Source organism: Salvelinus namaycush, chromosome 7 (assembly GCF_016432855.1).
Source record: "Salvelinus namaycush isolate Seneca chromosome 7, SaNama_1.0, whole genome shotgun sequence".
Taxonomy (NCBI): Eukaryota; Metazoa; Chordata; class Actinopteri; order Salmoniformes; family Salmonidae; genus Salvelinus; species Salvelinus namaycush.
In genome coordinates, this window is record NC_052313.1 from 18,590,318 (window position 1) to 18,614,280 (window position 23,963).

Genomic DNA, 23,963 nt, shown 5'->3' on the forward strand with positions numbered 1-23,963 from the left:
ATTCAGAAGTAAAACAACATGGGTAATGCTTTCAATGCATCCTCTGTCCACCCTGGAATAGCCTACAACGAGCCTGATAGGTCAAAGAGGTATACACCTCTAGTCCCAAATACAGATCTTTTGAAATAAGCAGTCTAATTTATGTCATGACATAGCCCATCTCCATATATGGCTGAGTAACACTCTTTATAAAGAGTGATGGAGACCAGGGGAGACAGACCAGGGGGAGACACAAGACACTGGACATCCTGAAGGTAGGCATATAGAGGCAGTCTGCTGAGGAGGGCAAAGATAATCATTATACGACCTAACAATGGTCATAACCACACATAGCTGGTCAGTTGACTGATATTTGTACTTGTATGTCTATTTCCTTTTCAGTAGAAATTATTTCCACCAAAACGTATCCAAGGGGTAATCAACAACTGGTAAGAATCATAATCTTCATAAAAAAATAGGTTCTACAAGATGCCTCCTAATGGTTTGAGTGAAGTCTTCAAATGTGTTTCATGAAAAGTATAACAGCTTGCCAAATTTGTAATGCAAACATTTTGGTGTTTGTACACATCAATCTAGTCAACTTTCACAGATGTACAGACTTTTGTTGAGGACTTTTCCTGCAACGCACGAAATGCAGATGAGCTTCGTGATTTACATAATTTCACTGAAAACCCACACTAACAGACGGTTATATAAACAGTATTGCACTTTTCATGTAGCCTACTTTTGGCCAGCTAACAGCCTAACCACCGAACAAGCAACATTATGGACTAATAATTAAAATCATGTTGCTACAGGATTATTTTGCTGTGACAATATAGGTCAAATTAAGATGCTACATCTGTATATATTGTATAACATATCTCTCCTGTAAAGTAATTAATTACAATAGTCAGTATCATCACTAACACAAGCGGTAAATATCAGCTACAGTGGACGTAGCTACTTTTGGCCTGCTGTGAAAGTCACATGATTTTGTTTATTTACAATGTGCTATTGGTTGGCTGACCTTCACATTGTTCAGATAAACTCTTATTAATCTATGACTCTAAATCTGGTAGCCTACTGCTGTTCTGCCTTGACCCTTGTGTCTATTTTAGGCTTATATTTTAAAGTTCTATTGTTCCGCCATGACCATTATGCTATGATACAATATACTACTCATATACAATACACATGTATACATACAGTAGTAATACCAGTATACCATTTTCCAATTAACTTAGGTCTTTGGTGGAAAATGTTTGGGATCAAATGTTTTATTTACATTATGCATTCCAAAAATGGTACCAGAGAGAAGTGAAGTACAGCCCTGGAGCCCTAAAGTTGTTGATGTATTTAATATTATTTAATATTAGTGCTTTACACTGATATTAGGTTATTACCACAATATGCACGGTTCCCTTTGTCATTAACAGAATAAAATGTAAAACTATCAAAATGTGGTTCATATTGTAAAAAATACTGTAAAGTATGAAGATCGAAATGGTTGTTCTTTCTTAAGTTTGAGAAATGTTTGTCATGAGAATCCTAGCATACAACAAACCATTGCAACAGTGAGAGGACAGCCACATGTAAATCGGGAAGTTATGCTACATCTGCTTCTACATATGCATTGCTTGCTGTTTGGGGTTTTCGGCTGGGTTTCTGTATAGCACTTTGTGACATCGGCTCATGTAAAAAGGGCTTTAAAAATACATTTGATTGAAATAAATGTAATTGATAATTGAACCTAATAATAATAGATACACAAATACCTGCATCGATTTAAGAATGGGGGCCGCATTGATGACAGTGTTTGGGTCTGCACCTTGTACTGTACGTAATATGTACATACTCATTCAATGCTCTGTTCCTGCCTTTACAGAATAAAAAATGGGGGACAGTTTGATGGCAGAGTTTGGCGCCGCAGCGTCCTATCTGCGTAAGTCAGACAAGGAGCGTATGGAATGCCAGACTAGACCCTTTGACATAAAGAGAGAGTGCTATGTGCCTGACCCTGAGGTTGAGTACGTCAAGGCCACAATCACCAGCAGAGATGGGGCTAAAGTCACCGCTGATACGGAGTTTGGAAAGGTAAATAGTTTGGTGAAAAACATTTCTGGAAAATCATAAGATAATACATTTTTCTACTACGGTAACTCTATGATTGATGAACTATTAATTATAAACTGAATTGAGTTATGTGTTTTTAATGTTTACTATTAAAATTATTCTCACAAGAGAAAATAAAAAAAAGCAGAATCCTAACATGACATATAACTTTCAAGCAAATCAGGCATTACATGTAAATGTATAATTTGCGAAAATTCAACACTGTGTGTAATCGATCTCAAGTTAGGATTTGTCTCTACACCTTAAAAATTGAACAAAACAATTGAATTTGCTCTTCTTTCAGACTGTTACTGTGAAGGAGGACGACGTCCACCCCCAGAACCCGCCAAAGTTTGATAAAATTGAGGACATGGCGATGTTCACCTTCCTGCACGAGCCCGCTGTGCTGTTTAACCTCAAAGAGCGTTACGCAGCCTGGATGATCTATGTAAGTAATGACATGTCTGCTAATATCTCCAATAAATCAAGTATTAATTCAAATGAATGAAACTAAATCTGCGGTATCCCCCTTGTCTTCCACAGACCTACTCAGGGCTGTTCTGTGTCACTGTCAACCCATACAAGTGGCTGCCAGTGTACGATCAGTCTGTTGTCAATGCATACAGAGGCAAGAAGAGGAGTGAAGCTCCACCTCACATCTTCTCCATTTCTGACAATGCTTACCAGTACATGTTGTCAGGTAAAATATAACTTTTCATTTACATTGACATGAAAAATTACATTTGGAAAATGACAAATTTACTGTCTGTTTTCTTTCAACAGACAGGGAAAATCAGTCTGTCCTTATCACGTAAGTACATCAACCAAAGGCTATATCCATTTGAGACTATTTGAAATTAAGAGAAATTCTGATAGGTCAACATTTGTATTTTTAAATCCCAGTGGAGAATCCGGTGCTGGAAAGACTGTGAACACCAAGAGAGTCATCCAGTATTTCGCCAGCATTGCTGCTGTTGGCGGAAAGAAAAGTGCATCTGATGAAAAAAAGGTCAAATAGAATGCAAAACATTTATATACTTTTTAATATTAATAATACTTTTTTGAAAAAAATGTGGGGATGGTAAAAACGTTTTCAGTGTAAACTTAAATGACTAAAACCAGATAAGTATATAGAAAAGATAATGGATCAAAATATTTTAAATAAGATCATCTTTGAGAACTAACAATCACTCAATTAAAAATTAAATAGTCAGGGAGAATTTAAAATTCCCAAAATGTTATAATGTTTGAGTCACTCAGATTGCATAAGAACAAGGTATAAGCCATGTCATAATGTGTAGAATTATTGAAGGAAATTAACTTTAAAAATGAAAAATAATATTCTCAGCCCCATGGCAAAATGTACAGAATTGCAGAATATTTGCTTTGAAACTCTAAAACCGCACCATTTGCCACGCCCCCAACATTTTTCATGGCTGAATGTGTTAACAAAATATTTCATACAGATCTTTATTGCATAATTTTAACACTGTGTGGTTGTTGGGTTGTAGGGGACCCTGGAGGATCAAATCATCCAGGCCAATCCTGCCCTGGAGGCTTTTGGTAATGCCAAGACCATCAGGAATGACAACTCCTCCCGATTTGTAAGTTTGGTCTTTGTTTGTTTGTCAAATATCATTTAAATCTTATCATACATGTTAATCTTTTCTGTTATCTTCTGTGTTTGAATTTTAGTAGGATCTGGATTTTATCAGGATATAATTAGTTGATGTCATGACGTCAGCTAATCTTTCTCAGGTCATCAGCTAATCTTCCCTTTTGGGACTGTAGATCATATCAAATATGTATGTGTGCAACAAAGCTGGGTTTAATTGAGTGTTTGATTGAGCTTGCCTAGAGAACCCGATAGGGGGAATTTAAACTTGTAGGACTATTCCATCAGTTCCATTACACCATGCAAGCTCAATCATGCGCACCTACTAAGCTATTCAAAAAGAAAACAAATACTACTTGAACCCAGATGTAATGTGCTTATTAATTTCTGCTTTGACAATAACTTACAGGGTAAATTCATCCGAATTCATTTTGGAGTCACTGGGAAGCTTTCATCTGCTGACATTGAGACTTGTGAGTACAATACTAAATTTGCCCAGGCTTGAACAGATCTCTTTGACAGGAAACACATTAATACCAAAAGCACTTTTCCATACTGATCAGATCTTCTGGAGAAGTCACGGGTCACTTTCCAGCTCAAGGCTGAGAGAGACTATCACATCTTCTACCAGATCCTGTCACAACAAAAACCAGAACTTCTGGGTGAGTATTAAGTCATCAAACTGAGGTCGATTCTGGATTAAACTGAACCTTTCTGATGAAATCCAATTAAATTCTTATGGTGCAACACAGCCAGCCCAGGCAGTGTGCTAACGTAAACTCACCCCATTCCGTACAAATGTGCGCAACCGCAACATTCAAACGAGTCTACAAAGAAAACTAATGGGATTGTAGCGACTGTGTTGACTTCAAAATCGGGGGTGTGAACTAGGTTTCTATTCAAGCGTTGATCGACATGGTAATGGCTCTATAGTATTGGAGGAAAGTTGAAAAAACGGACCCTCCGTTACATTGTGACGTGTCATGTCGTAACGTACAGCACGCATAAAGCAACTATTTCTGTCTTACAATCTCTCTCCACCAGGTGTAGCACTTCTCTCATCGTTTAAAAACAAGAAATGGACAGTGACAGGGGTAAGGGGGGGATACCTAGTCATTTTTTTGCGTCATCATTGCATGCGATCATCATTCTCAAAGCCGCTGTTTACTTCTAAGATCACTTTAGCACCACCCTAAAAACCCGATTCGAATTCGACACAAACCTTCAAATAGGTATGTAATGACACATTATATAAACTCTTTATAGTGTTTAATTTACATTTTAGAGGCGATAAGGTGATAAGTTGGACAGATCGAGTGAAAAAAAGCAATTTTCCCACACAACATCTCTCCTTCTCACTATCACGCATTAGTTTCGCTTCCCCACCCGCCATTAAAAAAAAGACCCGACGGGGCTCATTGCCTGCTTGAATTATGCAGAAACGGGCAGCGTTTAGGTCATATAATTGATTCTGTTGGAAAGGGGAGAAATTGTGCTTTACAATGGTATTGACATTACAGTTGATCTGGAAATATTACGTTTTTGGGGCGCTAAAATAAGAGCAATTGTACGGACCAAGGTGATGTACGAGTTTACGTGAGTTTACGTTACCCCCATCCCCCCACTGTAAACCTCACAAAACAATATAGTGTGATTTTTAACATTTTCTTTGTCCACGAGAAAGGTGCAATTATTTAAAAAAAAATTTAAGCACACAACACTAATACTCAATACACACAAAACAATCTCCAGCTGCAGTTTTTGAAACTTGATTAGGGCTAATTTGTTGACCTGTCTATTTATAAAATGACTTGTTTTAAAAACAATGCCAATTTTCTAATTGACCCCAATCCACATACTGATTATATTATGTTATGACCTATACCACAGCATCAACAGAAATTATACTGTGCTGTTCAATTCTTTTCAGAGATGCTACTCATCACCAGCAATCCCTATGACTATGCCTTCATCTCCCAAGGAGAGATTGCTGTAACTTCCATTAATGATTCAGATGAGCTAATGGCTACTGATGTGAGTAATATATCTATATACTGTATATGATATAATAGTCCCATCCCTTCTCCAGTGCAAAACAATTACCTTTAATTTGGGACTAGGATGCCTTTGATGTGCTGGGCTTCTCCCAAGAGGAGAAGAATGGCATGTATAAGCTGGTTGGTGCCATCATGCACTACGGCAACATGAAGTTCAAGAATAAGCAGCGGGAGGAGCAAGCAGAGGCAGATGGCACTGAGGGTGAGTGCTGAAGATTTAAAACCTTTCACTTCATTATAAAGTAGTATCTGAAAAATCTGAAAATCTAAAATCAGTTAGATTGCCTCTTCCAATCATAAAACTTTGCCTTTCTAGATCTTGACAAAGCAGCATATCTGATGTGCCTCAACTCTGCTGACATGGTCAAGGGCTTGTGTAACCCAAGGGTCAAGGTTGGAAATGAGTGGGTCACCAAAGGTCAGAATGTCAACCAGGTGAGTCTCCCAAAAAAATTCATAATATTGAGCATGAAACTTGTCTATAAAGTTGCTAAGATGTTCATACCTGTAATTCCCGATTGAACATGCTTTTTTGGTCCAGGACTAGGTCGATCGGTGTCTTGGAAACTATCCTTTGTGTTTATGTTGAGGTATTTTCTTCTCTCAATATTTTGTAGGTCTACTACGCTGTTGGTGCACTGGCAAAGAAAATTTACGAGAACATGTTCCTCTGGATGGTGATAAGAATCAATCTTACTCTGGACACTAAGAATGCTCGCCAGCACTACATTGGTGTGCTAGACATTGCTGGCTTTGAGATCTTTGAGGTGAGTGTTTGATGTAAATTTGATAAAAAGGACACATCATAAAACGATTCATCTACAAAATTACAGCTGACAAGATAAAGTAACTGTGAACTTCTATTTCAGTTCAACACATTTGAGCAGCTGTGCATCAACTTCACTAATGAGAAGCTGCAGCAGTTCTTCAACCACCACATGTTTGTGCTGGAGCAGGAAGAGTATAAGAAAGAGGGCATCGTCTGGGAGTTCATTGACTTTGGCATGGACTTGGCTGCCTGCATTGACCTCATTGAAAGGGTTGGTGTCTTCAGTTGTGCAGTAGTTTATATGATGTATCCTAAGTAATCTTTGAGATTTCAAACATTACAAGGACAGTCTTCATAAATGTGCTTCCATGACAAATTATTCTGATATTTATTCACTATGCTTTTCCCTTAACATTAATTTATTTTCATTCATTCCTTCCACTAGCCCATGGGTATCATGTCCATCCTTGAAGAGGAGTGCATGTTCCCTAAGGCCAGTGATAATACATTCAAAGCTAAGCTGTATGATACGCATCTTGGCAAAAATGCATGCTTCCAGAAGCCTAGGATTGTTAAGGGTAAACCAGAGGCCCATTTCTCCATGGTTCACTATGCTGGCATTGTTGACTACAACATTGGTAACTGGCTGGTGAAGAACAAGGACCCGCTGAATGAGACTGTGGTCGGACTGTTCCAGAAGTCAAGTCTTAAGTTCCTGGCAAACCTGTTTGCAAACTATGCTGGTGCAGAAGGTGGTACTATGTGTTTATATCTGCAAAGACTACAACACATTCAAATAAATAACAATCCACAGTATATCATAGTAGTAAAAATAGTATATTTGAATAGTTATTTCATTATCATACAGCACCTGAAGAAAAAGCGGCTGGAGGAAAAAAGAAGAAAGGCTCTTCCTTCCAGACTGTGTCTGCATTGCACAGGGTAAATCTGAGCTTAAATCAACATATGTATAATTAACAAATGTATTATATTTGCACTATACTTGAGATGCCAGTATGTTGTGGATTGGCATGTTAGCATTAAATGCTGTGGTGACTCGTGAGGTACTTGGAGACTCATTCACCGATGGAAAATTCTACATTTGTCATACTCACAGGAGAACTTGGGTAAACTCATGACCAATTTGAGGTCTACTCACCCCCATTTTGTGCGTTGCATCATCCCCAACGAGACCAAGACTCCTGGGGCCATGGAGAATCCTCTGGTCATGCACCAGCTGCGCTGTAACGGTGTGCTAGAAGGCATCAGGATCTGCAGAAAGGGCTTCCCCAACAGAATCCTGTATGCTGACTTCAAACAAAGGTAAAATAATGATTAATTTCCTTATCAAAATAAATTCAACTGTTTACCTATTCAGGTGTTCCATTTTTGAAGATAATTGTTTCCTAATTTAAATTCAGATACCGCATCCTCAATCCAAAAGCTGTCCCTGAGGGTCAGTTCATGGACAACATGAAGGCATCAGAAAAACTGCTGGGCTCTTTGGATATTGACCACACCCAGTACAGATTAGGACACACTAAGGTAAATTCTCTAATTGTGCGTTCGTAATCAAGTGGGAAGTGGGAATTTACCACATACGACTCAGAAATATCCACTTGAACGCCCATCCAAATGATAATTCTAGTGTGAAAATCGTCAATTATCCTGAGTCCCTCTTCTCTCACAAGCTGAAGTCTTGACGTCACCTACTAAGGAAAGGACCTCAAACAGCATTTTCAGACAAAACTTTATTTATAAAAAGCAATCTATTAATATGGTTGTTGAAAACTATATATTTTTTTAACAAGCATGATAGCTTTACTTTTAGTTTATGGATTATGCAGCTTGTTGGCCATTAACCACTCTTGAAATAACTGCTAATATACAACTGATAATGCTTATCTCATGTCATCTGTCTCTTGGGCAAATGGGTCAAGTCAAGAAATACACATTTATACTTGGTATAGGGCCACAATGTAGTAGATCCAGATCTACAGTAAGCAATTAAAAGCATAATGGCCAAACCGTTTGAGATGGACTTTCTATTTTTAAAGACCTTGCCAAATTTAGTAACTCTTGGTCAACATGCTGGGTCTGAAGTTATAAAATCAATTGCTCATTACAGAAGCAAGAAATCAGCAATCTAAACATGACTGCCACGTTTTGTAAATCTGGGGGGTACCACAATCAAATGATTTATAGTCAACTGTCAGAAAAATACAATCCCACCAAATACAAGACGATCCAAGCACCACATTATGACCTTTGTGTATCTTCAGGTATTCTTCAAGGCTGGTCTCCTGGGTCTACTTGAGGAGATGAGAGACGATCGTCTCGCTCTTATCATCACTGGCTTCCAGGCCCGATCACGTGGTCTACTTGCTAGAATTGAGTTCCAGAAAATGGTTGACCGCAGGTATAAATTAGATTATCTTAAAATTTTGCAGAGGATATGTTAGGGGTGAGGAACGATTGTATTAACCATATTTTATAAAAATGTTGCAGGGATGCCTTGCTTGTGATCCAATGGAACATTCGTGCCTTCATGGGTGTCAAGAATTGGCCCTGGATGAAGATGTTCTTCAAGATCAAACCTCTGCTGAAGTCAGCAGAGACTGAGAAGGAGATGGCCAACATGAAGGAAGAATTCCTGAAGCTTAAAGAGGCTTATGCTAAATCTGAAGCCCGTAGAAAGGAGCTGGAAGAGAAGATGGTCTCCCTTCTCCAAGAGAAGAATGACCTGCAGCTCGCTGTCCAAACTGTGAGTAACTTTAACTGCACTACAGTTACTTTCTGCAGTCACATCTTTGGTCAAAATGGCCTTTCTAGTTCGCTTTTAGCTAAGAGCTAACAAGAGAAATGGAAAAACAGAGAGAAAAGAGACATGATTTTCTAAATAGATACGTACAATCAGTGGAGCATTTGTCAATCATTTGTAGCGTCCAAATATTTTGCCTCCAAACAAACTTCTGAGCATTGGAGAATATGACATACTTACAATATATTGACACATTGACAGCAAGAAGACACTATTGTTGATGCTGAAGAGAGATGTGAAGGTCTGATCAAAAGCAAAATCCAGCTTGAGGCCAAAGCAAAAGAGCTGACAGAAAGACTGGAGGATGAGGAGGAGATGAATTCAGAGCTAACTGCTAAGAAGAGGAAGCTGGAGGATGAGTGCTCAGAACTCAAGAAGGACATTGATGATCTGGAGCTCACTCTGGCTAAAGTGGAAAAGGAAAAGCATGCCACAGAGAACAAGGTCAACACTTTTCTTTATTACTGTGTTGTTAAAACTCAAATTAATACGTTTGGAGGAAGTGTAATGACAATGTTCTGTTTCCTTAGGTTAAAAACCTGACTGAGGAGATGGCAGCTCTGGATGAAATTATTGCCAAGCTGACCAAGGAGAAGAAGGCTCTGCAGGAGGCTCATCAGCAAACGCTGGATGATCTGCAGAGTGAGGAGGACAAAGTCAACACGCTGACCAAGGCCAAAGCCAAACTGGAACAGCAAGTTGATGATGTGAGTATCAAATAGGAATTCATAAAAATGACAGCAAAATAAGTTATATCAAACAAATTGGCTACAGTAAAATGGTTACTCTGACTATTGTTCAATATATGTTTTATCAGCTTGAAGGGTCTCTGGAGCAAGAGAAGAAGGTGAGAATGGACCTTGAGAGAGCCAAGAGAAAGCTGGAGGGAGACTTGAAGTTGACCCAGGAGAGCCTAATGGACCTGGAGAATGACAAGCAGCAGATGGAGGAGAGAATGAAGAAGTAGGATCACAGGTCAAAAAGTGCTTTCAAAGTATTATTCAATAGCAAACACAAAAAAATCATATTCTTCTCAACAGGAAGGACTTTGAGATGAGCCAACTGAACAGCAAGATTGAGGATGAGCAAGCCTTGGGTGTCCAGCTCCAGAAGAAACTGAAGGAGCTGCAGGTAATTTGAGAAAATTGTTGAAATGCTTTACTTGTTAAAGTAACATTTTTACTAGATAAATTGAATTCCTACCATTTCAGGCCCGCATTGAAGAATTAGAGGAAGAGCTGGAGGCTGAAAGAGCTGCCCGTGCCAAGGTGGAGAAACAGAGGGCAGACTTGGCCAGAGAGCTAGAAGAGATCAGTGAGAGGCTGGAGGAGGCTGGTGGAGCCACTGCTGCCCAGATTGAGATGAACAAGAAGAGGGAGGCTGAGTTCCAGAAGGTGCGCAGAGACCTTGAAGAGGCTACCCTGCAGCATGAGGCTACAGCTGCCACTCTGAGGAAGAAAAATGCTGACAGTGTAGCTAACCTGGGAGAACAGATTGACAACCTTCAGAGAGTGAAGCAGAAGCTGGAGAAAGAGAAGAGTGAGCTCAGGTTGGAGCTGGACGATGTGGTCTCCAACATGGAACAGATTGTCAAGTCCAAAGTATGTGGTATCATTGAGCAATCTATAAAATGTATGCTTTTTCTTGACATGCTTTTTAAGAATCAATCTAGTGATGCTGTTCTGTCATTAAAAAAATCTGTTTTAAGACAAACTTCGAGAAAATGTGCCGCACTCTAGAGGACCAGATGAGTGAATACAGGACGAAAGCTGAGGAAGGACAGCGTTCCATCAATGATTTTACCATGCAGAAAGCAAAGCTTCAAACTGAGAATGGTATATTAACAAAAAACCTGGACATCCACATGAACACCCACAAAAAATAACCAGATCAAGTAATATCATTGAAAATAATTTTGAATTGCATGAAAACAGGTGAACTTGCTAGACAGTTGGAGGAGAAAGACTCTCTGGTCTCTCAACTGACCAGAGGTAAGCAGTCCAACGTTCAGCAGATTGAAGACCTCAAGAGACAATTGGAGGAGGAAGTCAAGGTATTTAGACAAAGAATGCAGAGTCCCTTATCCAACAACATTTATCATCAGGCATAATTACAGATCCTTTTTAAAATGTCCTTACCAGGCAAAGAACGCGCTTGCCCATGCAGTGCAGTCTGCTCGCCATGACTCAGATCTGTTGAGGGAGCAGTATGAGGAGGAGCAGGAGGCCAAGTCTGAGCTGCAGCGTGGCATGTCCAAGGCTAATGCTGAGGTGGCTCAGTGGAGAACCAAGTATGAAACTGATGCCATCCAGAAGACTGAGGAGCTTGAGGACGCAAAGTAAGGATGTTTTATTACTTCCTCTTACTTTTCAGGCTATTGAACCTTGGCTGAATGAGCGATACACAAATGTACATGATGAATAATACATGGATTACCTGTTATACAACCGTTATATATTAAACAACTTTTTTGAAATGTGTTTCTCATCTACTGTATGTCAATCTAGGAAGAAGCTGGCTCAGCGTCTGCAGGATGCAGAGGAAGCTGTGGAAGCTGTAAATGCTAAATGTTCATCCCTGGAGAAGACTAAACACAGACTCCAGAATGAGATTGAAGATCTCATGGTGGATGTGGAGAGATCCAATGCAGCTGCTGCCTCTCTGGACAAGAAGCAAAGGAACTTTGACAAGGTAAAAAAAAACATATGGAATACACAAGTCCTATTAGCCTTCATTATTGTACATGAGGGGCGGCAGGTAGCCTAGTGCAGTGGTTTTCGACTGGTAAGTTTTTGGAACACTCACTTATAAACGTGTCCTTTGGAAAACTTGGGAGTACAGTGCTTCCAGAAAGTATTCGTACCCCTTGACTTATTCCACATTTAGTTGTGTTACAGCCTGAATTCAAAATGGATGAATTAGATTTTTTTTCTCACCCATCAACACACAATACCCCATAATAACAAAGTGAAAACTTTAAATCAAATTTCATTGGTCACATACACATATTTAGCAGATGTTATTGCGGGTGTAGCGAAATGCTAATGTTGCTAGCTCCAACAGTGCAGTAATATCTGACAATTCACAACAATACACACAAATCTAAAAGTAAAATAATGGAATTAAGAAATATATAAATATTAGGATGAACAATGTCGGCGTGGCATTGACACAAATACAGTAGAATATAATACAGTATATACATATGAAATGAGTAAAGCAGTATGTAAACATTATTAAAGTGACTAGTGTTCCATTATTAAAGTGACCAGTGATTCCATGTCTATGTACATAGGGCAGCAGCCTCTAAGGTGCAGGGTTGAGTAATCGGGTGGTAGCTGGCTAGTGATGGCTAATTAACAGTCTGATGGCCTTGAGATAGAAGCTGTTTTTCAGTCTCTCGGTCCCAGCTTTGATGCACCTGTACTGACCTTGCTTTCTGGATGATAGCAGGGGGAACAGCCCGTGGCTCGGGTGGTTGACGTCCTTGATGAAATTTTTGGCCTTCCTATGACACCGGGTGCTATAGGTGTCCTGGAGGGCAGGTGGTGTGCCCCCGGTGATGCGTTGGGCAGACCGCACCACCTTCTGCGGTTGTTGGTGGTGTAGTTGCCGTACCAGGCAGTGATATAGTCCGACAGGATGCTCTCAATTGTGCATCTAAAAAAGTTTGTGAGGGTCTTAGAGGCCAAGCCAAATTTCATGGTTGAAGAGGCGATGTTGCGCCTTCTTCAACACACTGTCTAATAACAAAGTGAAAACTTGATTTTAGAAATGTTAGCAAATATATTGAAAATGAAATACAGAAATATCTCCTTCAAATAAGTATTCAGACCTCTGAGTCAATACTTTGTTGAAGCGCCTTTGGCAGGGATTACAGCTGTGAATCTTTCTGGGTAAGTCTAAGAGCTTTCCACACCTGGAATGTGCAACATTTTCCCATTACTGTTTTCAAAATTCTTCAAGCACTGTCAATGTGTTGTTGATCATTGTGAGACAACCATTTTCAGGTCTTGCTATAGATTTTCCAAGTAGATTTAAGTCAAAACTGTAACTTGGCCACTCTGGAACATTCAATGTCTTGTAGATTTGGCTTTGTGTTTTATTTTCCTGCTGAAAGGTGAATTCATCTTCCTCTAGGATTTTGCCTGTGCTTAGTTCCAATCCGTTTCATTTTTATCCACCAAAAACTCCCCAGTCCTTCATGATTATAAGCATATCCATAACATGATGCAGCCACCACTATGCTTGAAATATGGAGAGTGGTACTGTGTTCTATTGGATTTGCCCCAAACATAACACTTTGTATTCAGGACAAAAATGTAATTACTTTGCCACATTTTTGGCAGTATTACTTTAGTACCTTGTTTCAAACAGCATGCATGTTTTGGAGTGTTTTATTCTGTACAGGCGTCCTTCTTTTCACTCTGCCAATTAGGTTAGTATTGTGGAGTAACTAAAATGTTGTTGATCCATTGTCAGTTTTCTCCTATTACAGCCATTAAACTCTATGACTGTTTTAAAGTCACCATTGGCCTCATGGTGAAATCCCTTAGTGGTTTCCTTCCTCTCAGGCAACTGTGTAAGGAAGGATGTCTGTATCTTTGTAGTGACTGGGTGTATTGATACACAATCCAAAGTGTAATTAATAACTTCACCATGCTCAAAGAGATATTCTGTCTACTTTTTTTTAACCATCTACCAATAGGTGCACTTCTTTGCGAGGCATTGGAAAACCTCCCTGGTCTTTGTGGTTGAATCTATGTTTGAAATTGACTGAGAGACCTTACAGATAATTGTATGTGTGGGGTACAGAGATGAGGTAGTCATAACAAAATCCTGTTAAACACTATTATTGCACACAGAGTGATTCCATGCAACTTATTATGTGACTTGTTATACACATTTTTACTCCTGAACTTATTTGGCTTGCCATAACAACGTGTTGAATACTTATTGACCCAAGACATTTCAACTTTTCATTTTTAATGAATTTGTATTGTAAAGATTTTGACGAACCTAATAACACTTTGACAGTACGGGGTATTGTGTTTAGGCCAATTACAAAAATAATCTCAATTGAATCCATTTACAAAGTCATTTGTATCATTTTACTTCGCCTTGTGAGAAACCATTAGCAAAGGCAAGTCTGATTATGCTTAGCTCTGTATCATAGCCTCTGCCATAGAAACAGGCAGAGCATAGTTTTGTGTCCGTGGTTGCACCTTTACAATGCAGAAAAACCGGTCTTCTCTCACCCAAACCTATTTTAATCTAAAGACCTAATGTACAGAGGAAAAAAATAAAATTAATGTATACCATGGATTCGCGGGAAGCTCTTAAAGGGGTACTTGCAAATTAATCATAATGAGTAAGGGACTATGAAAATAGATAAAATAAACACAATTTCATCTATAAAAACCATTGTCAGGCCTCCCGGGTGGCGCAGTGGTCTAGAGCACTGCATCGCAGCGCTAGCTGTGCCACCAGAGTCTCTGGGTTCGCGCCCAGGGTCTGTCGCAGCCGGCCGCGACCGGGAGGTCCGTGGGGCGACGCACAATTGGCCTAGCATCGTCCGGGTTAGGGAGGGTTTGGCCGGTAGGGATATCCTTGTCTCATCGAGCTCCAGCGACTCCTGTGGCGGGCCGGGCGCAGTGCGCGCTAACCAAGGGGGCCAGGTGCACGGTGTTTCCTCCGAGACATTGGTGCGGCTGGCTTCCGGGTTGGAGGCGCGCTGTGTTAAGAAGCAGTGCGGCTTGGTTGGGTTGTGCTTCGGAGGACGCATGGCTTTTGACCTTCGTCTCTCCCGAGCCCGTACGGGAGTTGTAGCGATGAGACAAGATAGTAATTACTAGCGATTGGATACCACGAAAATTGGGGAGAAAAGGGGGTAAGAAAAAACAATTTAAAAAAAAATAAAAACATTGTCATTGAAAATAGATGATTAGCAATATGGATCAGATGAGATGGAGGTCATTACCACTAAATAAATGAATTGGACAATTTTTGTTGTGCTGCAGATTTTATATACAGTATACATATATTTTTACCCCCTTTTTCTCCCCAATTTCGTGATATCCAATTGCGATCTTGTCTCATCGCTGCAACTCCCCAACGGGCTCGGGAGAGACGGTGGTTGAGTTATGTGTCCTCCGAAACATGATCCGCAAACAACGCTCCTTAACACCAGCTCGCTTAACCCGGAAGCCTGCAGCAGCAATGTGTCGGAGGAAACACCGTTCAACTGACGACTGAAGTCAGCCTGCAGGCGCTCAGCCCGCCACAAGGAGTCGCTAGATAGGGATGAGCCCAGTAAAGCCCCCCGGTCAAACCCTCCCCTGACGCTGGGCCAATTATGTGCCGCCTTATGGGACTCCCAGTCACTACAGCCTTGGGATCGAACCCCAGGCTGTAGTGATGCCGTATAACACTGCGATGTAGTGCCTTAGACCGCTGCGCCACTTGGGAGGCTGCAGAATTTTTTATCCCATCAAAGTGTGACATGGTTCAAAAAAGGTTGGGAACCACTGGTCTAGTGGTTATAAAATCTAGCTAGCAACCTCAGACCAGAAAACCTGGTGCGGAGTGAGCTGGAAACCATAGAATTCCTGGCATCATCCTACATCCTACCATCACCTGCCGTCGTGGCCTTGAGCAAGGCACTTAACCCCCTGACCCATTGCTTCCAGACACTGTGTGTCTCAAGGAGTTGGCTTGTTAGCATAAAGACACATTTTCGTTCTCTGTAAGTTATTGGACAATAAAGTACATCTCATCTTAATCATACACTGCATTCAAAATACCTAAAATACCTGTATGATTTTCAGGTCCTGGCTGACTGGAAGCAGAAGTTTGAGGAGTCTCAGAGTGAGCTGGAGAGCTCCCAGAAAGAGGCCAGATCTCTCAGCACTGAGCTCTTCAAACTCAAGAACTCTTATGAGGAGTCTCTGGATCATCTGGAGACCATGAAGAGGGAGAACAAGAACCTCCAAGGTCAGAGCATAATAACTAACGGCCTATATAAAACTTAGTAAATAAAATATTCATATGTTATAGAGATCAGTTATCCCAAAAATATTCTGATGTACAACTACATTTTTCCACAGAGGAAATTTCTGACCTGACTGAGCAGCTTGGTGAGGGAGGAAAGAGCATCCATGAGCTGGAAAAGATCCGTAAACAGCTGGAGCAGGAGAAGGCAGAGATACAGTCTGCTCTAGAGGAAGCTGAGGTGAGAACAGAAAACATTTACAGATAGTGAAAGTACCACCATTTAATTTTACGATTTTACAAACTATTGGTGGCTGTGTTCTCATAGGCCTCCCTAGAGCATGAGGAGGGCAAGATCCTGAGAGCTCAGCTGGAGTTCAATCAGGTGAAAGCTGACATTGAACGGAAGCTGGTGGAGAAGGATGAGGAAATGGAGATGAATAAGAGGAACCAGCAGAGAGTTGTGGATACCCTGCAAAGCTCCCTGGAGTCAGAGACTCGCAGCAGGAATGAAGCTCTCAGGCTGAAGAAGAAGATGGAAGGAGACCTCAATGAGATGGAGATCCAGCTCAGCCAGGCCAACAGGCAGGCATCCGAGGCCCAGAAGCAACTTAAAGGTCTCCATTCCCATCTGAAGGTATTATTTCCACACCATTGAATTAAAAGCATTGCTTGTGCCTTCAGATAAAGCCAAACCACACTGTGAAACAATACAATAAATATAGTAAAATTAGTAATTCTCTCTACAGGATTCTCAACTGCAGCTGGATGATGCTCTTCGTAGCAATGACGACCTGAAGGAGAACATTGCCATTGTGGAGAGACGCAACAACCTGATGCAGGCTGAACTGGATGAGCTGAGAGCCCTGGTGGAGCAGACTGAGAGAGGCCGCAAACTGGCTGAGCAGGAACTGCTGGATGTTAGTGAGAGAGTTCAGCTGCTGCACTCACAGGTAAGTCGGTAATACATTACAATTTGTGTTCTCCTTACAGCTGGAATCCTTAATGGTGAAACTGACACGTCTGTTTGCGATATTACAACAACAAAGAAGTTACTGCAAATGAAAAACACCGTTTTTTCCCTTTGGACATCATTGCAAGCACGATAAAACAGCAGAAAATGTACTGTACCATGTTGTGTGACGCTCCTCACCTCTGCTTTGTCAACAAAACAAAAACAATAACAATGGCGGTTGGATGGACAGTGCTGCCGATTCCCCTACTATGGATTCCATCTTTAAATGTCTGCTACTTGAGGTACGTAGAGGTAATATAAAAGTAATTTGTCTTATATATGTGTAGAACACCAGCCTACTGAGCCAGAAGAAGAAGCTAGAGGGCGACACATCCCAGCTTCAGAATGAAGTGGAGGAGGCTGTGCAGGAGTGTAGAAATGCTGAGGAAAAGGCCAAGAAGGCCATTACTGATGCTGCCATGATGGCAGAGGAGCTGAAGAAGGAGCAGGACACCAGTGCTCACCTGGAGCGCATGAAAAAGAACATGGAGCAGACCATCAAGGACCTGCAGCACCGCCTGGATGAAGCTGAACAAATTGCCATGAAGGGTGGCAAGAAGCAGATCCAGAAGCTGGAGGCCAGAGTAAGTGTCTAAGCTACAATCTCGTCTATTAATTCAATGTCACATGTCATATTTCTAGTCATATTTCTAGCTGCAATATTAAAGTAGTGGTAACTAACAAAATAATTGGAAATGGTATGTTAACATTGATCATGTCTTTCTAGGTGAGAGAGCTAGAGACTGAAGTGGAACTGGAGCAAAGGAGGAGCAGTGATTCTGTGAAAGGAGTCCGTAAATATGAGAGACGCGTCAAAGAGCTCACTTACCAGGTACATTGTTTTAACTTGAGAATGCACAATTACATTAACATGCTCAGAATGAAATGTAAGATACATCTCCAGTATGACTCTGTTTTGTCCCTTCTTTTATGGGTGCAGACTGAAGAAGACCGTAAGAATTTGAGCCGCCTGCAGGACCTGGTGGACAAACTGCAGCTGAAGGTCAAATCCTACAAGAGAACTTCAGAGGAGGCTGTAAGTAACCTTCTATCATCCAACTGATATATCTGTAATTTTCTAATTGTTTTGTTTGCTATAAACTTAAATCATATTTAAAAATGTTCACAGGAAGAACAAGCCAATTCCAATTTGGGCAAGTTCCGTAAGATTCAGCATGAACTGGATGAGGCAGAAGAGAGGGCTGATATTGCTGAGTCTCAGGTCAACAAGATGAGAGCCAAGAGTCGTGATGCCGGCTCCAAGGTCAGTAAAGTTACTTTTTAAGAATCCTAAAGGATAATTTGCAGACTTTCCTTATACTGCAGTGTCCCAATGTACAGTGCCTTGCAAAATATTCATACCCCTTGGATTTCTTCACATTTTGTTGTATTACCAAGTGCATTTAAAATAGATTTAACTGCATTTTTTGTCAACAATCTGCACAAAATACACATACAATCTACACATACTCTGTAATGTCAAAGATTAATAGAAATTGAAGAGTTCATCTCCCAAAGTCAATAAATCTTTGGCAGCGATTACAGCTGTCAGTCTTCTTGGGTAAGTCTTTAAGAGCTTTACACACCCGGATTGTGTCATATTAGCCCATTATTCTGTTCCTTATTATTCAAGTTCTGTCAAGATGTTGGGGATCATGGTTAGGCAGCAATTTTAGGCCAAGTTAAGCCAGAAAGTATATTCATTTGCTGTGTTTTGTTTTGTAGTTTTAATTATATTCTGTATATTTGTATTTTTCTTTTAAGTCATTATTGTGGAGTCACTACAATGTTGTTGATCCATCGTCAGTTTTTTCCCATCACAGCCATTGAACACTAACTTTAAAAAAAACACCAATGGCCAAATGGTGACACCACTGAGCTGTTTCATTCCTGTCCTGCAGCTCAGTTCAGAAGGACGACTGCATCTTTGATGTGTCTAGATGGATTAACTTGACCATGCTTAAGGTTAAAGAGATATTCAATGTCTGATTTGTTATTGTTACCCATTTACCAATCACTGCCCTTCTTTATGAGGCTTTCTAAAAGCTCCCTGGTCTTTGTAGTTAAATCTGTGCTTGAAATGTAATACTTGACTGAGGGACCTTACAGAAGTATGTATGGGGGATAGAGGAAGGGTTAGTCATAAATAACATAATTTCAATCCTTTTTCACACAAAGTGAGTCCATGTGATTTGTTAAGACACATTTTACTCCTGAATTTATTTAGGCTAGCCTAAACAAAGGGGCGGGATATTTATGCAACGACTATATTTTAGTTATCCAATTTGTATTAACAGTTTTTTTTTTTTTTTTTTTAATCTTCCACTGACATCACTGAGTGTTTTGAGTAGATTGTTGACAATTTAAAAACAATTCAATCCAATTGAATTCCACTTTGTAACACAATAAAACATGAAGAAATCCAAGGGGTATGAATACTTTCGCAAGGCACTGTAGATGAAAAAAGCCTCCAATTTGAAAAGCTTTAAGGCATATTCATTAAATGTGCTATTCATAATATCATTATATATATATTGTTATTCATAATTGATAACAATGTATGTTTATTCATTTGCTGCCATCTATTGTGTTCTAAAACTATACAGGACAAGATCAAGGGACATTTTGATTGAATGCCAATAGTCAGAATGACGTCATGGATTTATTTTTCAATACCTCAGGCTAGGACCAACATAGCTGATAATGATTTTTGAGAGGAGTTCCCTTTTAATTTTGGCGAAATCTAGAATTGTTTTAGATTACTCCTTGAATCTGTGCGGCAAACAGCTTTAACAGTTGTAACTCATTTCTGTAATACTGTAGTTGAAGAGAAAAATATATGAGTGTTTATTGAATTCTTTAGTTGGACATTATTGCTCCAATAAACATTTTGTAAAAGCTTAGTGTTGGCTATTACACAGTAAAGAGAATCAGATACGTGTTTACTATCTGTATGGGACAGCATGATGTTCATACACATACTGTTTAAGTTTCCAATCATATATTTTAAGGACACAGTAAATGGCAGTATAAAATGTTTTCCTTTACACAGTAGTATTAAAATGTCCTCATAATCCATCCATCTTCTCTGTCACAGAAAGGAAAGGATGAGGAGTGAGGCCAAGAGTTGTGATGCTGGCTCCCAGGTCAGTTCTTTTAATGAAAATAATTATGTTGGTTATAATTTGTAAATTCCCACATGTATTACAACAGCCTCTACCTCAATAGCTCTGTAAGTATTTGATATCCAACAGCCATACTATTATTCATTACAACTGTTTTTCTATATTGTATAGGACAGGATCAAATATGAATTGGATTACAAACATTATTTCAAAAGCATATCTTGGTTTCAGTGGTCACTTTGTGCTATGGCAAGCAAAAATGTTTTAATAAATGATTTATTGGAACAGTTGATGGAAATATTTATATGAAGAACAGTATTTGATAAGACATTTTTCAGAAAATACAGAAGCACATTTTCTCAACCTTTATTTATCTTCTTTGTCACAGAAAGGACATGATGAAGAGTGAAGCTCTCGGATGGACCTTTCTGAAAATCTATTGATTGTAGTGCTTTAGTCTTTCTTTATTCTCCATGCAACATAAGAATAAAGTCAATTTAAATTGCCACTTTGTGTATTGCTTGTAACATGTTACCTGTATGCCAAAGGTTTTCCATGTCTGGTATAGACATCAGGGTTGTTGTTGATTCCAATACAAACAGGAATTCCATAACGAAAAGGACATTTAATGTTCCATAATCTAAATTGGTTATTTATCTCAAATTGACTAATAATCACCTGGCCCAGTGATATGCTGGACAGAAATTGACTTGTCCACTAGTACACACATCATATCAAATTGTTAATCTGTTGTCATATATACTGAAAGGGATCTTTCATAATTTCAGTGCTGTGAGTATTAGCTTGCCCTAGGCCTAAGGGCATAATTGGCAGTTAATGTCATCATGGTCAGGATATATACAAAATAATTAGTATTTTTACATTACTAGAAATATGACATTTTTAATGACAGTTATGTGATTCTGAGCAGTGGACAAAACAACACAGACAACAATAAAAGTGGGTACCTGAACTGTATGCAGTTACTAAAAGAATACTTATACAGGTTCAATCCAAAGTTAAGGAGACATGGAGACAACTATCAGATAAGATACTTTGAAATTAGCTGCTGTGCAAGAGGGAAGAAAGCAAAAGGAATAAGCAAGAGATGAGAAGTAAAATGTAACATCAAATTGAGGAAAAACGTAGGCCTACAAGGAATCAAGAGACAGATAAAATAGAATCACTTTATGTTTCGCAGAAGGAACTTCAGTTGCTGCAAAACTATTGTAAACATATAGCAGATGTACAGTAACAGCCATACTGATGCCGGTAAAAAACTGTTAGTGTGGCTCTCTTGGTTTTAAGAGGTAAAGACCTGAAAACTGCACCCATAAGGAAGTACTATTACATATTTGATTATTCAGTAGATGTGTACTTGATCCAAAGCAATTTCTTTCCCCCTCTTGCGAGAGCTTTACGCCCTTCAATCTTTTCACTGACCAGCACAACTCTCTCAAGGTTATTCTGATTTGCCCATGTGAGCGAGCCAAACCAGACAACTATACTAAATGTGATGACAAGCTCAATAAAACATCTATAAAAAGGGGCCTCCCGAGTGGCGCAGTGGTCTAAGGCACTGAGATCTTGGTTCGAGTCCAGGCTCTGTCACAGCCGGCCGCGACCGGGAGACCCATGGGGCGGCACACAATTGGCCCGGCGTCATCCATGTTAGGGGAGGGTTTGGCCAGCAGGGATGTTCTTGTCCCATCGCGCACAAGCGACTCCTGTGGTGAGCCGGGCGCGATTCACGCTGACACAGTCGCCAGGTCTACGGTGTTTCCCCGACACATTGGTGCGGCTAGCTTCTGGGTTAAGTGGGCATTGTGTCAAGAAGCAGTGCGGCTTGGCTGGGTTGTGTTTCGGAGGACGCACGGCTCTCGACCTTCGCCTCTCCCGAGTCAATCCGGGAGTTGCAGCAATGGGACAAGACTGTAACAACCAATTGGGGAGAAAAAGTGCTAAAAAATAAAAAATAAAAAAACATCTAGAAAAAGGACTGCAAACATATTGATTCACATTCAACCTTCTTAGCTTTTGCAAATACAGTATGGATTGACATTTTTTACTACACTCGCCATCGTTTTTAATTGTGCCGAGGTACTGTTTGTATTCCTCCACCTGTTCTATGCTCTAGTCTCTGGAGCTGATTGTACCTTCCTAAAGTTGATGATGAGGTCTTTGGATGTTCATGGATGTTCTTCTTACACCAGAGGTCAAACTTTCCAGAATTGGATGTGTCAAGAAAAAAAGCGTCATCCAAGTATTTGATGTAGGGGAGGTACTTCTATAGTTTAGATTAGTTTCTTAGTCATATGCACAGAGTCGCAAATGTAATTGCAGGGTGCAGTGTAATTCTTAAGCTCCGAGCTCCAACAGCGCAGGTCAAAAAAAGAGAAGTGAATGAAACAATTAAAATAATAATATATACAGTTGAAGTCGGAAGTTTACATACACCTTTGCCAAATACATTTAAACTCAGTTTTCACAATTCCTGACATTTAATCCTAGTAACAATTCCCTGTCTTAGGTCAGTTGGGATCACCACTTGATTTTAAGAATGTGAAATGTCAGAATAATAGGAGAGAGAATGATTAATTTCAGATTTAATTTCTTTCAACACATTCCCAGTGAGTCATTAGTTTACATACACCCAGTTAGTATTTGGTAGCATTTAAATTGTTTAACTTGGGTCAAACGTGTTTCGGGTAGCCTTCCACAAGTTTCCCACAATAAGTTGGGTGAATTTTGGCCCATTCCTCAAATCAAATCAAATTTGATTTGTCACATACACATGGTTAGCAGATGTTAATGGGAGTGTAGCGAAATGCTTGAGTCAGGTTTGTAGGCCTCCTTGCTCGCACACGCATTTTCAGTTCTGCCCACAAATTTTCTATAGGATTGAGGTCGGGGCTTTGTGATGGCCACTCCAATACCTTGACTTTGTTGTCCTTAAGCCATTTTGCCACAACTTTGGAAGTATGCTTGGGGTCATTGTCCATTTGGAAGACCCATTTGCCACCACGCTTTAATTTCCTGACTGATGTCTTGAGATGTTGCTTCAATATATCCACATAATTTCCCTCCCTCATGATGCCATCTATTTTGTGAAGTACACCAGTCCCTCCTGCAGCAAAGCACCCCCGCGCTTCACGGTTGGGTTGGTGTTGTTCGGCTTGCAAGCCTCCCCCTTTTTCCTCCAAACATAACAATGGTCATTATGGCCAAACAGTTCTATTTGTTTGTTTCATCAGACCAGAGGACATTTCTCCAAAAAGTACGATCTTTGTCCCCATGTGCAGTTGCAAACCGTAGTCTGGCTTTTTTATGGCAGTTTTGGAGCAGTGGCTTCTTTCTTGCTGAGCGGCCTTTCAGGTTATGTCGAGCTGTTAGCTGTTAAAAGCTGTTAAAAAGGCACAGTCAACTTAGTTTATGTAAACGTCTGACCCACTGGAATTGGATACAGTGAATTATAAG

The 23,963-nt window shown here is 40.0% G+C and overlaps 1 protein-coding gene across 3 annotated transcripts; it reads left to right on the top strand.

The window, feature by feature from the left end:
* The first annotated feature begins 1,875 nt into the window (after positions 1-1,875).
* On the top strand, positions 1,876-20,895 carry LOC120051059 (myosin-7-like). 3 transcript variants are annotated; one of them, XM_038997676.1, is made up of 37 exons: positions 1,876-2,076; positions 2,399-2,542; positions 2,638-2,794; positions 2,878-2,905; positions 2,998-3,103; positions 3,606-3,698; positions 4,119-4,182; positions 4,273-4,371; positions 5,640-5,743; positions 5,830-5,968; positions 6,083-6,201; positions 6,384-6,533; positions 6,636-6,806; positions 6,981-7,290; positions 7,404-7,477; positions 7,653-7,858; positions 7,957-8,080; positions 8,818-8,954; positions 9,044-9,299; positions 9,558-9,800; positions 9,887-10,063; positions 10,174-10,319; positions 10,397-10,487; positions 10,568-10,957; positions 11,065-11,191; positions 11,291-11,409; positions 11,498-11,694; positions 11,864-12,047; positions 16,184-16,349; positions 16,463-16,587; positions 16,675-16,983; positions 17,096-17,299; positions 17,649-17,945; positions 18,089-18,193; positions 18,302-18,397; positions 18,491-18,625; positions 20,875-20,895. In XM_038997676.1, the coding sequence occupies exons 1-37, from the start codon at positions 1,876-1,878 to the stop codon at positions 20,893-20,895; spliced, it is 5,814 nt and encodes a 1,937-aa protein (XP_038853604.1). The 3 variants fall into 3 exon arrangements, with proteins under 3 accessions (XP_038853604.1, XP_038853605.1, XP_038853606.1); XM_038997677.1 differs by having other exon boundaries at positions 7,413-7,477; XM_038997678.1 differs by having other exon boundaries at positions 6,981-7,287; positions 7,413-7,477.
* The last annotated feature ends 3,068 nt before the right edge of the window (positions 20,896-23,963 follow it).